This window comes from Merops nubicus, unplaced genomic scaffold (assembly GCF_000691845.1).
Source record: "Merops nubicus isolate BGI_N331 unplaced genomic scaffold, ASM69184v1 Scaffold53109, whole genome shotgun sequence".
NCBI classification, from domain to species: domain Eukaryota; kingdom Metazoa; phylum Chordata; class Aves; order Coraciiformes; family Meropidae; genus Merops; species Merops nubicus.
This window is the reverse complement of record NW_008632724.1, coordinates 641-13362: the sequence shown is the minus strand read 5'-3', so window position 1 is coordinate 13362 and position 12722 is coordinate 641. Positions and strand designations below refer to the sequence as shown.

The 12722-nt window shown below is 42.2% G+C and overlaps 1 protein-coding gene across 1 annotated transcript; it reads left to right on the top strand.

Moving 5' to 3' along the window:
* Positions 1-787: 787 nt before the first annotated feature.
* On the top strand, positions 788-12327 carry HIVEP2 (human immunodeficiency virus type I enhancer binding protein 2; the record flags this gene model as incomplete). Its single annotated transcript, XM_008947977.1, has 3 exons — positions 788-6202; positions 6950-7104; positions 12152-12327. Coding segments are annotated over exons 1-3 (5746 nt in total), but the record flags the coding sequence as incomplete, so codon positions are not given.
* Positions 12328-12722: the final 395 nt, after the last annotated feature.

The following is a 12722-nucleotide window of genomic DNA, read 5'->3' as shown; positions in this document are numbered from 1 at the left end:
ACTCCAGGTTAGTTATCTAGGATTTCTGCCTGCAATGAGGATTTCTAGCCAAGTGTGGGAAACAAGCAGCTCCATAGCAGAGAGCCATGTGCATAGACATCCTCTATGTCAGAAGCACCCATCACAATATGGAAAGGTCTCTCCATTGGAAGCACCAATCCCCCTTCTCTGACTTTAGTGGAAGGCCAGGTGATTAAAGTGCGTGTCTCTGTTTTCAGCAGTGATTTGCTGAAAGAGCTTGGAAAGTAGGTGGTGGACTTTCTGAGAATCAGGCCTTTAAACTGTCCCCAGAAAGCCTCCCAAAGCTACTGTTTAATTTGGAAAGTATAGATCTCTGTTTTCTGTTCCTAGGACTTTCATTAAGTAGTGATTATGCTTGTGTGCAGTCTCTGGAGCCAATCTTTACTGTGTCTGCTCACAAAAGGGAGTTTTGTGAAGTGTAGTTACCTTTGCTCAAGTCCCTCAATACTTTTCATGTAAGCCTCAATAAACGTGCAACTGACTGCATCGATGTTATTTAGCATGGCTGTATTAATTTGCATGTGGGGTTTCTTTGTTTTTGATTTTTCCATACAGATAGCTGTGTCACCATGGAAGAGATGAAGAGAACTTTGCTCTAGTAGATCAGAAATATCTCTGGGTCATTCTGCATCTCACTATTTAATAACAATGGAAAATGTCCAGATGCTATAACAAGTCTTTGCAGATGTATAATAAACTGTTTAGGAAAGTTCCTGCCATGAACAGAGCTGCATAGTACTCACATTAGTGTACAGACACAAATCTAATGCCTATAGACTACTGCGTGGAAAGTTCCAAAGAGAAAGAGAAGTCTGTGAACTTAAAACAGCCCTGGAAAAATGGGAGCAACAAAAGTTTAAAAAGCACAGCTTTGGACACACTCCATGTGTCTGCACAGCTTTCAAGTGAACTAGCACTTAAGACCTTGTGTAACAAAATGGACTCTGGGGACACAGCTATAGGGCAAAAAGCTACCTCAAGGTCTGGAGAAACTGCTAAAGTACCAAGTAGATGGAGGCAAGAACATTCAGCTGTTATTAAGATGAGCACTTTTGGCAATCAAGAAGTACAGAGGCAACCACAAATAGATCATGAGCAAATAGGAAACACAGCATCAGCACAACTTTTTAGTTCTGGGAAACTGGTCTCATCAAATGAAGCTGCACAGCAAGTCACGGAGAAGCAATATCCACAGCATCGTCCAAGTCCTTACTCATGTCAACATTCACTTTCTTTCCCACAGCATTCATTGCCACAAGGCTTCTTGCACAACATAAAGCCACATCAGAGCTTGGAAGGCCCTCCATGGCAGTTTCCTAGCCACTTGCAATCAGTTGCCTCAGAGGACTTGTTTCCTTTTCATATGCATAGCCATAGTGGAGGTTTCTCCAGGAAGAAGATTTCAAGTTTGAACCCCGCATACAGCCAATATTCACAGAAATCTTTAGAACAATCAGAAGATGCTCACAAAAAGGAACACAAACCCAAAAAACCTGGCAAGTACATTTGTCCTTACTGTAATCGGGCTTGTGCCAAACCTAGTGTACTTAAAAAGCATATTAGATCTCATACTGGGGAGCGACCATACCCTTGTGTTCCTTGTGGTTTCTCCTTCAAGACGAAGAGCAACCTTTACAAGCACAGGAAGTCACATGCCCATGCAATTAAAGCAGGATTGGTACCTTTCACAGAGTCAGCAGTCTCTAAATTGGACCTAGATGCCAGTTACATTGATGTGGAATCTGAAATACATTCAGATGGCGAGCAGAGCACGGACACTGATGAGGAGACCCCACTCCTAGTGGAAGGGTCTGACAAACTGAGCCCCATCCCACAGCTCCCCCTGGACATTGCTGGCAGGAGCAGTTTTCACTCCTCCATGGAAGAGTCCTTGGTGGGGCCAATGAAAGTGCCCATTTTGATTATCCCTAAAAGTGGAATTCAGTTACCCAGTGAGAGTTCCCCATATATTGGCTCTGATATGTTGCAAACCCCATCCTTAAGTACTAAGTCTGATGACTCTCATACAGTTAAGCAGCGACTTGCACTAAGACTGTCAGAGAAAAAAGGGCAAGATTCTGAGCAGTCTTTAAACCTCCTGAGCCCACACAGTAAAGGAAGCACTGACTCTGGTTATTTCTCCCGCTCAGAAAGTGCTGAGCAGCAAATCAGCCCACCAAATACTAATGCAAAGTCTTATGAGGAGATCATCTTTGGGAAGTTCTATAGGATTAATCAAAGGACAGCAGTAACAGCAGCCACAACAAATCAGGAACACAGTTTAATGGGTAGAAAGGGCAAAGCAGAGCCATTACCTCTTTTAAATAACAGATTAGATGTCACGATGCTTGAGGAACATATTTCTCAGATGACTCCAAATAAAGAAGAACTCATTGACTCCAGTAATTTTAGCACTGTTAAATCTACACAAGTGTATCCAGACAGCAATACAGAAACTAGACAATCCCAGACCACTACATCATCCATCAAAAGTGAATCCAACCTGTATCAAGCCAGTCAGCAGGGGGACGTGCCCATCCTTCTAGAGCCCCCAGTAGATTCCTCTCCTCTTATTAGAAGTAACTCCATGCCAACCTCCTCTGCAAACAGCCTAAGTATTCCCCCATCTCTGAGAGGAAGCCATTCATTTGATGAGAAGATGACTGGCTCAGATGATGTATTTTACCCCGGAACAGTGGGAATATCCCACCAAAGGATGTTGAGAAGACAGGCAGCCTTTGAACTGCCCTCTGTGCAGGAGGGGCACTCAGATTCGGACTATCATGGAAGGCCAGGGAAAAATATTGTTATTGCTTCCAGCAGACAGGCAGCAGGTGACAAAGGACAGTCCTTGAAAGAGAAGAAAGGAGACAAGACCTTTTATGACTATGATGCCAGTGGAAAGCACTACAGAAAGTGGGATGAATTTGAAACTCAGAAGCAGAATTACAGGGACTCCCCATCCTTAGGTGGGATGATCAAGGGGGGAGAGTACTTTGCTGATCCACTGGGACAGTCTCAAGCAGTGCCATCCATACTTGGGACAACTTTTGAAAACAGAAAGCGTCGGAAAGAGGAGAGTGTTGGAGATGAGGAAGACAGTCCCATGCTTTGCAGCAGTGCAAGTGGCACCACTGGGGGAATTCAGCCTTTGGACTTCGATCCCAAGTCCCAAATTCAGGACGTGCCAAGGAGTGGGTTTGCCCTTCAGGGTCTGGACAGCGCTGCCCATTGCCATGTGGAGCGTTTTGAAATCTGCAGGCCTTACTTGCATGCTGGAAGCCCGGCAGCTTCTCTAGAAGACTCATCCTTAACTGCAGAGCAAGAAAAGACTGCAGAATCACTGGTTAGAAAGCCCCCTGGAAATGTCATCTCTGTCATTCAGCACACAAATTCATTGAGCCGGCCAAACTCGTTTGAAAGGTCTGAATCTACAGAGCATATTGCATGCCAGCAGGAAAAGATCTATTCACCGTCTGAAACATGTGAGAGTGAGATTTGTGACTCCCCAATGAGCCCAGACCGAGCACCACAGACAGAAAATGCTGACACCAGTAAGCTGTCTCCATCCCAGCAGCCTCAGCCCTATCATATACAGCCCAGGTTGGTTCGCCAGCACAACATACAGGTACCTGAAATTCGTGTCACGGAAGAGCCAGACAAGCCTGAGAAGGATAAGGAAGTGCAGAGTAAAGAGCAGGAGAGACCTACTGAAGAATTCCAGTGGCCTCAGAGAAGTGAAACCCTTTCTCAACTTCCAGCTGAAAAGCTACCACCCAAAAAGAAGCGTTTACGACTGGCTGACATGGAGCACTCCTCTGGAGAATCCAGCTTTGAGTCCACAGGTACAAGCCTCTCTCGCAGCCCTAGCCAAGAAAGTAACTTGTCCCACAGTTCAAGTTTTTCAATGTCCTTTGAAAGAGAAGAGAGCATGAAGTTTGTCACGCCTCCCAGACAAGATGACTTTGGAAAACAGTCTGAGTTTTTAACAGTTCCAGCTGGTGCTTACTCACTTTCCGTCCCTGGGCATCACCATCAGAGGGAAATGAGACGCTGCTCATCTGAACAGATGCCCTGTCCTCACACTGCTGAAATCCCAGAGATCCGAAGTAAATCCTTTGATTATGGGAGCCTGTCTCATGCCTCTTCAGCTGGGACACCTACTACGGCACTCTCTCCATCCCGAGAACGGAAGAAATGCTTCTTGGTTCGCCAGGCTTCCTTCAGTGGTTTTCCAGAGATTTCCCAGACTGATCAGAGCACAGAACAAAGTATAAAGCAGGAGCAGATGGAGCATGCACAAGCTGGTCTTCGCTCCTCCCAGCTTGCCTGGCATCACTCCCCTTCCTCCGTACTGCAGCCCATTCAGGTAGATGACTCTGGAAAACAGGCTGTTGGCTCTTGTACTCAGCTTAGTAGTAGTTCATCCCACCTTGCCCAGCAACAGGCTCTTCTTGCAGACAGCCCGGAAGTGTTAAGGACTCCTTTGATTCAACAAGCACCTTATATTCCTAACAAACATCCATCAGAGCAGCAGCAGCTATTTGCACATCAGGAAAAAGTCCCATTTCCCCCTATTCATAGCACCTTGTTTCAGTTCCCCTATCCAGCTGTCTGCATGGTTCACTTGCCACCGTCTCAGCAGCCTGTCTTGTGGCAGTCGTGCACAGAACCTCTACACTTCCAGCATCATTTTGTACATCAGCTGCAGAAATCTTATGTCAAACAGCCTTTCCAAACGGATGTTCCTCCTAGTTATCACCTGGAACATGTGCCAGAGCTTATTGGGAAGAAACAAGCCGATTATGTGCACGCTAAAGAGCAGACATACCAGCATTACTCAGGAACGTCTGGGCAGTATTCAAAAAATACTCTTGCTAAGTACCAGTCAGACCATAGCATGAAACCAACAGATACCTCCTCTGAGCAGCATCTTCAGACAGATTTTGACACCCCAAGCGATGGATCTGCACAGTCTTTGCCAGGAACAGTTGTTCCTGTCAGGATTCAAACCCATGTGCCATCCTACGGTAGTGTCATGTACACAAGCATTTCCCAGATCCTTGGACAGACCAACAGTCCTGCAATTGTCATTTGTAAAGTTGATGAGACTGTTTCTCAAAGAACCTTGGCAACTAATGCAACCATGCAAGGCATTGGATTTAACATAGCTCAGATGTTGGGTCATCATGGAGGGCTAGAAAAGTACCCTTTGTGGAAAGTGCCGCAGACACTGCCACTTGGACTGGAGCCACCGATTCCCCTGTGCTTGCCTTCCAGTTCTGACATAGCTTCTACCTTGGGAGGAAGCAAACGAATGCTTTCACCTGCCAGCAGCTTGGAGCTCTTCATGGAGACCAAACAGCAGAAACGAGTCAAAGAAGAAAAAATGTATGGGCAGATAGTTGAGGAGCTAAGTGCAGTTGAATTAACTAATTCAGATATAAAGAAAGATTTTCCAAGAATGCAGAAGCCTCAACTAGTAAGGCAGAGCTGTGCTACTGAGCCAAAAGAAAATCTGCCATCCGTGTCATCCTCTTCACCGCTGTCATCCTCATCATCGCAAGACTTCCCACCTGTCAGCATGCCAACGGCTGATGTTTTGCCACTGAACAGGGAGAAACTTTCTAGTTTTGATTCCGCGTCACCAGGGCAGAAGTCCAGTGGCCCTTCTGAAGGAAGAGACTCACCAGAAGAGTTGGATGTGGATGAAACAGCCTCAGATATGAGCATGAGTCCACAGAGATCCTCATTGCCACCAGGAGAAATTCAGACAGAAGACCAACTGAAACATCAAAAGTTGCCTCTTGGGATGTTAGTCCAGATGTCATCGAATACCAGTGGGAAGGTCACAAGCTCAACCATTCTTCTGACAGACGTAGCAGATTTTCAGCAGATCCTTCAATTCCCAAGTCTGCGCACTACTACTACTGTGAGCTGGTGTTTCTTAAACTATACAAAGCCCAATTACGTTCAGCAACCAACCCTCAAATCTTCTGTTTATGCTTCATGGTGTATAAGTTCATGTAACCCAAACCCATCTGGGCTAAATACAAAGACCACTTTAGCACTTTTAAGGTCCAAGCAAAAAACCACCACGGAAATCTACACTCTGGCTGCTATGCATAGACCTGGAGCCGGTAAACTGACATCATCAAGTGCATGGAAGCAGTTTGCTCAGGTAAATAAGTTTTAATAAAAATAAATTTGTATGTCTTTATTTGAGAAAATATTAGTAAACTGAAACTTAAGTTGATGTTTTGTTTTAATACAAAATTTCCCTGTTGGGAAATCAGACGTTGACATCTTCCCATGACAACCTTTGAGCCTCAGTTTACCCTTCTGCAAGCTCTGCTAAATCTGCTGTCTCTATTTCCGTTTTCAAAATTAGCTGTAAAAAGTGAGGCTTTTAAAGCCCCCCTTCATGTGTGCCAGAGCCTGATACTTTGTCTCCTTTTATTTTGTCCTTTGGCTTTGCCTTGTGCTGATTCAAACAGTATCAGACACAAACATCTATGTGCATTCGTAAGTAAAGATTAGAGTTAAAACTGAGTAAAGATCTGCAGATCCGTTTAATGTCTTTTACATACCACCTCTTCCTCATGGACTAGGCATTAGATAATGTTGCCAGGGAAAATTCTGTAATGGCAGTAAATTACCTTCTAAGGCTTTTCCATCGCTATTTTCCCTTTTTTTTTTTCTGAGGAAAGACATGGTGCTGTCTTTTATGTCAAAACTCATAAAAATTTGTACGTGCTGCCCCCTCTCTTGTTCTTTGTCAAATTAAATGGGATAAATTAATTCATCTTATAGGGCTGCCCCAAAATGAGAGTTTGACTTTGTTCTGGAATGTTAAAAATACTTGAAATGAAGTATGTGTTTATTGTGTGCTCCAGCAGTAACACCCTTCCTTGACTTTGTTCTACAGATGAAACACGAGCCATTCTTCTTGTTTGGCAGCAAGCTTGAAAAGAAAGTAGTGGGGAATATTATAAAAGAAAGAGTAAAAGGAGACATTCATGGAGATAAAGACATTACATCCAAACAAACTGAGCCGATACGAATTAAAATCTTTGAAGGAGGGTAAGAAAATGCAACTTGGAATTTTCAAGCTTAGCCTGTCATTTTAAAGAGAATTGAAAATAAATATGAATTAATGAGGATGTGAACACTCTCCTGTATTCCTGCCATGTCTTGTAGCTCCCAAGCCTCTTCTGTCTTAATAGATAGTAATAATAATACAGGCAGGGTGCCTGTATACTCTTGGCTCTACTTTACTATCAGGACAATTGTATTTTCTATCGTGTGAGAGCACTCACTTTAAAATTTTACTTTCATTCTTAAGTCATAATGAAATAGATAAACAGTTAACATTTTATATACCATTTAGTTGTGTTTAATGGTTTCCATGAGTTTATCTTGACATTTTTAAACTCTTACGTACCTCCGCTCACTTGAATGGGTTAGCTAGGCTTGCTTACTCGTATTCTTATAATTTCATACTATATACTGAAGTTGGATTTTAGAGGTAAAATGTAAGATGACGATGAAATCTATGATATCTAAGCCTAAACAATGGATGTGTCATGTATGGTTGATAAAATAGTGTTTGATTTTACTATGGCCATCTATCACTCACATCTATCACAGTGATAACAGAAACAAATAACAAAGAAAGGGAAAAAGGAGACCTGAAAGCTTTGAGGCTTATGAAGCATGTTATAAAAAAAAAACAAATTAAATGGACATTTGTTTGCCTCCTCTGTATACTCTAAAATGGAAAGTACTGCTAAATTTCTTTCACTGAATTCTGACGTTATGCAATTAATTTGCCTGTTACTAGTGAATGTTCTGGTGGCTGAACAGATCTGTGTTTTGTAGTCTTACCAAACTCAGATGGGCTCACAGCATTTGTTTTATTAGGATAACTACATAGGTCAGGATGGAGGTGTGAGGAAATTCGTACATACCTTTCTTCTGTCAGTTTGTACCCTTTAAAATCTCAGTTGTCTTTCATTAACATTATGTGTTTTGGCTCCACTTGAATAGTCACTGTGAAATGAACGTTCTCGATTCTTTGCATTCTCAGCACTGAAGGAGTATAACCTACATCTTGCCTGAAAGACTGAAAAGGTTATTTTGGAGATTGTTATAGGTATGCGGGCCAAGACACCCTCTTCTCTGTAGTGGTATGTTGTCCTAGTACCCAAGACAGTAGCTGGCTACAAAAGAGTGACCCATATTCAGGGGTGAGCCTAAGTTTACAAGAAATTTAAAGAGCTGTTGCTTCCACTCACACCCACTTCAAAGTATGAAATTTGCCTGCTTCTTACTATGTATCATTTCTGAATTTGGATCACCCAGCTGAAGATAGTCTGCATTAATGTAAGTTGCGTGATGAGAGGTCAGAAAAGTAAAAGTGTGTTAAGAAAAGCAACTTAAAGGAAGATTCAGATCAGTGTGTGTGTGCAGGAGATCACTCTAGAAAAATACATCTCTACCAATACTTTCTTTAAGAAACTTTGTATGTTACTTACACCATCTTAACTTTCCCTGTACACCAGTAAGGTCTGCAAAACTGTCAGTGTAAAGTCATGTAATTCACAGGTCACCTAGAAATGTCTCCTAGTAATACTTGGCTGTGTTTAAATATCCTTTGAGTAAAACGAAATATAAGAAACCTTGATGTACACATTAATTTCTGGAGTGAGGGAGACAAATAATCTGTGCAATAGATTGGGACTTCCCTAGTAGGAGCATAAAACCTGCAAAGCTACAGCAAGTAAGATGATGTAGTGTTAATGGCTCCACTCTTTCTTTATACATCATAATTTTATTGTACATTTTATAGGAATTATTTGTGGAAGAGTAGATTTATTTTCTTCATTAGTTTGGCTATTTTTTAAGTGGCTCTAGTATTCTTTATCACTATGTCTGTCATTGTTTTCTGTCCAGACGATTGAGTTTGTCCTTCTCTTCGGGTTTTTTCTTTATGACATCTGAAAGCTAGTTTTTAACACGGGTGGGTTTCCATGCTTGCTTGCTCTTGGCTGTTTGTAGAGCTGTTCTGTCCCTCTCTATTCTGCTCTACTCTTATCAAGTTCATCTTCTTATCGTGTCAGCACACACAAGTAGTTCACTGAACTGTGTAGCAAATGTCTGTCGTCTTTGTTCATGTTTGCTCCCCTGGACAGACAAGCGTGCACAGCAGTACCTTGTTTTAGGGTATGTTCATTTTGGTTTTCCTTTGTCTTGGGGAGCAGATTTGCTTATCCTTCTTGATTGCTTTTGTTTGTAAGTGTGAAGAAGGCAATTCAGAATCCATAGTTGAGAGAGACCTGTGTTTGCCAGTTTTTGGTTTGTGTGGAAGCCTGTCTGCTGGGCAGGCAAGTGTTGTTGTGCAGCTCCCTTGTGCCAGGGGAATGGGGTGCTCGTATGGCAGGTGGGCAAAAAGCAAACAGACAGGGCTGAGAGTGAGGGGGAAGCTGAAGGAACAGAATGAATGGGGTTGAGGTAAAAAGTAGCTGTCACAGCACCTCACTGCACCAAAGCCCATCAAGCAGTTTGTAGGCATCACAGCAGAGGGAGTTTTGAAAGAAGAAGCTAACAACAATATTATTACTTCTGGCAGGTGGCTTGATTTGAATGAAATTATCTGAATCGCAAAATCTGCTTTCTGTTATCCGTGACACTCCAAAATCCTGATGGGATATGAAGCAGTGTTCCTTCAAAAAAAAAAAAAAAAAAAAAAAAAGCAGCAATTTGAGGTTCGGTACTTGCTGCAGTACAGTTAGTTACTAATGGTGTGAAGTGAAGAGAAAGGAGGGACAGGGCGAATGTGCCCGTTCATCTGACATCTGGCTTAATGACATTATCAACTGACAGCAGGAGTTCACAGTTTGCTTGTGTTTGCTCTTTTATATCTATCAGCAATAGACTCAAATTGAAAATCCCCAATAAAATAACATTTTGAGTAAAAATTGCAGAACTCTGAGGCTTGTTAATGCTTTTTAACTCTAGAGTTTCATTCAAATCAAGCTCAGCGCATCAGTGACCTAGGACTATAAGTCCTATAAGGACTATTCCTTATATGAAAGTCAAGTAGTCAGAAGGGGGAAATTACTGAAAGTTTTGAGAGGCATGAGTTAATAGTAAGATCTAATATTCCTGGTGTCTGGAAAATTAATCACCATAGACTCAGTCTTATGGTGTTTCATTTTTTGGAGCAAGCCTTCCTTAAATGTTAGATTTCTGTGTGTCATTTCTCTTACATTTGTTATGGTGAAGCATACTTAGAGAGTCAGGGTCAGTTATGGCCAAGGCCCATCCGTATGAATGATAAAGAGATAGATCTTGTCTAGCTGTCTTTGTGCCCAGTGGGATCTGATGGGTGACAGAAGCCTGTGGAATGAGGTCAGGCAGAGGAACAGCAGAGATGGGGCAACAGAAAAGCACGTGTTATAACATGGCATTTATCTTCCCAGTAGCAATCAGGGATGATATGGTAGACGCCATCACAGCAAAATCAGACTTTAAGGAGAGGTGAAGATAAAATGGCAGTCTTTCAAATTATAATGCACATTTTCTATGTCAGTGGGAGAAAGTCTGGAGGTAGTTGATGAAGCAGTGGATAGTGAGATAACTAGGAGTCATTGGCATGTGTGTATGAAGGAGAAACTGGGAAATGGGACAGACAGAAAAGCAGAACCCCAGAAATGTTATACAAAAAACCCCAAACCTGCTAGGGAGTTGGCTAAATATTAAATGACGTTAAACTATGTCAGTTTTGCACCTGGTGCCAGGGACAATGAAGGCAAAGGGAAGGGGCCAACTTTTTTGGAAAGGAGATTAAAAATCCTGCATTTCGTCATCCACGTTTGAAAGGTGAGCTGCTCTGTTTAACAAGTAACAAGATGGACACGAGAACAGGACAGGTTATTTCTAAGCTATTAGCTTCAGTATTTATATCCCCAGTGAAATTGCTGAACATATGGAACAAGTGTTCATCTAAGAAAAGCACACTTGAAAAATGTTTCAACTCTGTAACCCACCCAAAAATTCCTTCTTGTAGAGTTATCATCACATTGACAGCATCTTTCATGCAATCTCTTATTTATTTAAAGCACTGACTGTCGGTAGCGATGATACTTTGTGGGCTGTGCATCCACAGACTGTCTGAAAGTACTTTGTGCGGCTTAGGAAGAGGGCAGTGGAGGACAGAGGGCAGAAGCAATTTTATTTCCCAGTTCTCACAATTTCAGGATTTTACTTCAGGTGAATGAGGAGGAAATTCTCCCTCCGGGGAATGCCCAGCACGCTTCAGACCTCAGAACAGCCTCAGCAGATCCCCTGAGCCCTTTTAGATTTCAGTATTAACAATTTATCATGTCCATAAAGGCAGTGTAGAGCTTCACATAGATTTGCATATCTTATTATCTAACTATGCACTATGTAATCAGCAAAAATAGCATGGAGTGCTTACGCCTGTGCTAAGAAAAATTCCTTTAACAGCTTTCTGCTAAGTATGGAAGTTCCCATTTTATTTCTAAAGCGGCACATACCTGAGTGAACTCAGCTTGGTTTCCCTTAGGGAGGGATCCATCTTCGGGAACTTCAGGCAGCTGTAGTATAAATCCTTGCTAGTCATCTGTATTCCCTTTATGCTTAATGGGGAGAAACAGGCATTTCCAGCATGTGATTTATGTGGTCCCAAAGGATAAATACACTAAAATAGTTAAATGAACGGTGCCGCAAAACTGTGCTGTTTTCAGTGGTGGTAGGTGCCTGTGTTGTACAAGACTGCAGATAGCTGAAATAAATCCAGCCTGCAGACTTGCATTTGAAGCTGTGCTGTGTCTATAGGAATGGCAGCCAGTCTGTTTCCTGACAAGGTGTCCATGCTGTTGCCTACAGCAACCCTTTGGTCTCATATTATTAAAACACCAGTGCATTCCCTGAAAGGCAAATACTTTGTGAGTTCCAGACTGAAAATTCGGTAGTTCCTATGGACATCTGTGGATTTATTGGGATGTGACATATACAGGATCAGGATCAAATGCATAGAGGTGGTGTTTGCGCATTTGTGTCACCTAGAGTCTATATGACTGAAATGCTTGCTCTCTTCCAACAGGTATAAATCAAACGAGGATTATGTCTATGTCAGAGGTCGTGGCAGAGGAAAGTATATTTGTGAAGAATGTGGAATTCGCTGCAAAAAGCCAAGCATGCTCAAAAAACATATCCGTACTCATACTGATGTCCGGCCTTATGTATGCAAGTTGTGCAATTTTGCCTTCAAAACTAAAGGTACTTGACCCTTTTTGCTGAACTCTCAATGACTTGCCAAACAAATCTTGAGCTATTTTGCCGTCTGGGATCCAAGCACCCTTTGAAATCAAGGAGATGACTTGATTTCAGAATAAAATTACTGTGTTTATGCATACAGGACTTCATGAGAGAGGCTTTTCTTTTCTGTCTAATTGATCCACGGATTTTGTGAGACCCTGAGATTCCGTGGGTAGCTTCATTAAGAGCTATAGGCTCTTGGCTGGTCCATCTGTTTGAAGAGAAAATGCAGTGGCATAAGAACTCCCTTACAAATAATACTTTCTGCCCAAATTGTTACATGGTACAAATTTTAATTGCAACAATACTTAAATGCTACCAGGAGAGTATGCTTGTTATGACATAATGTCGGAGCA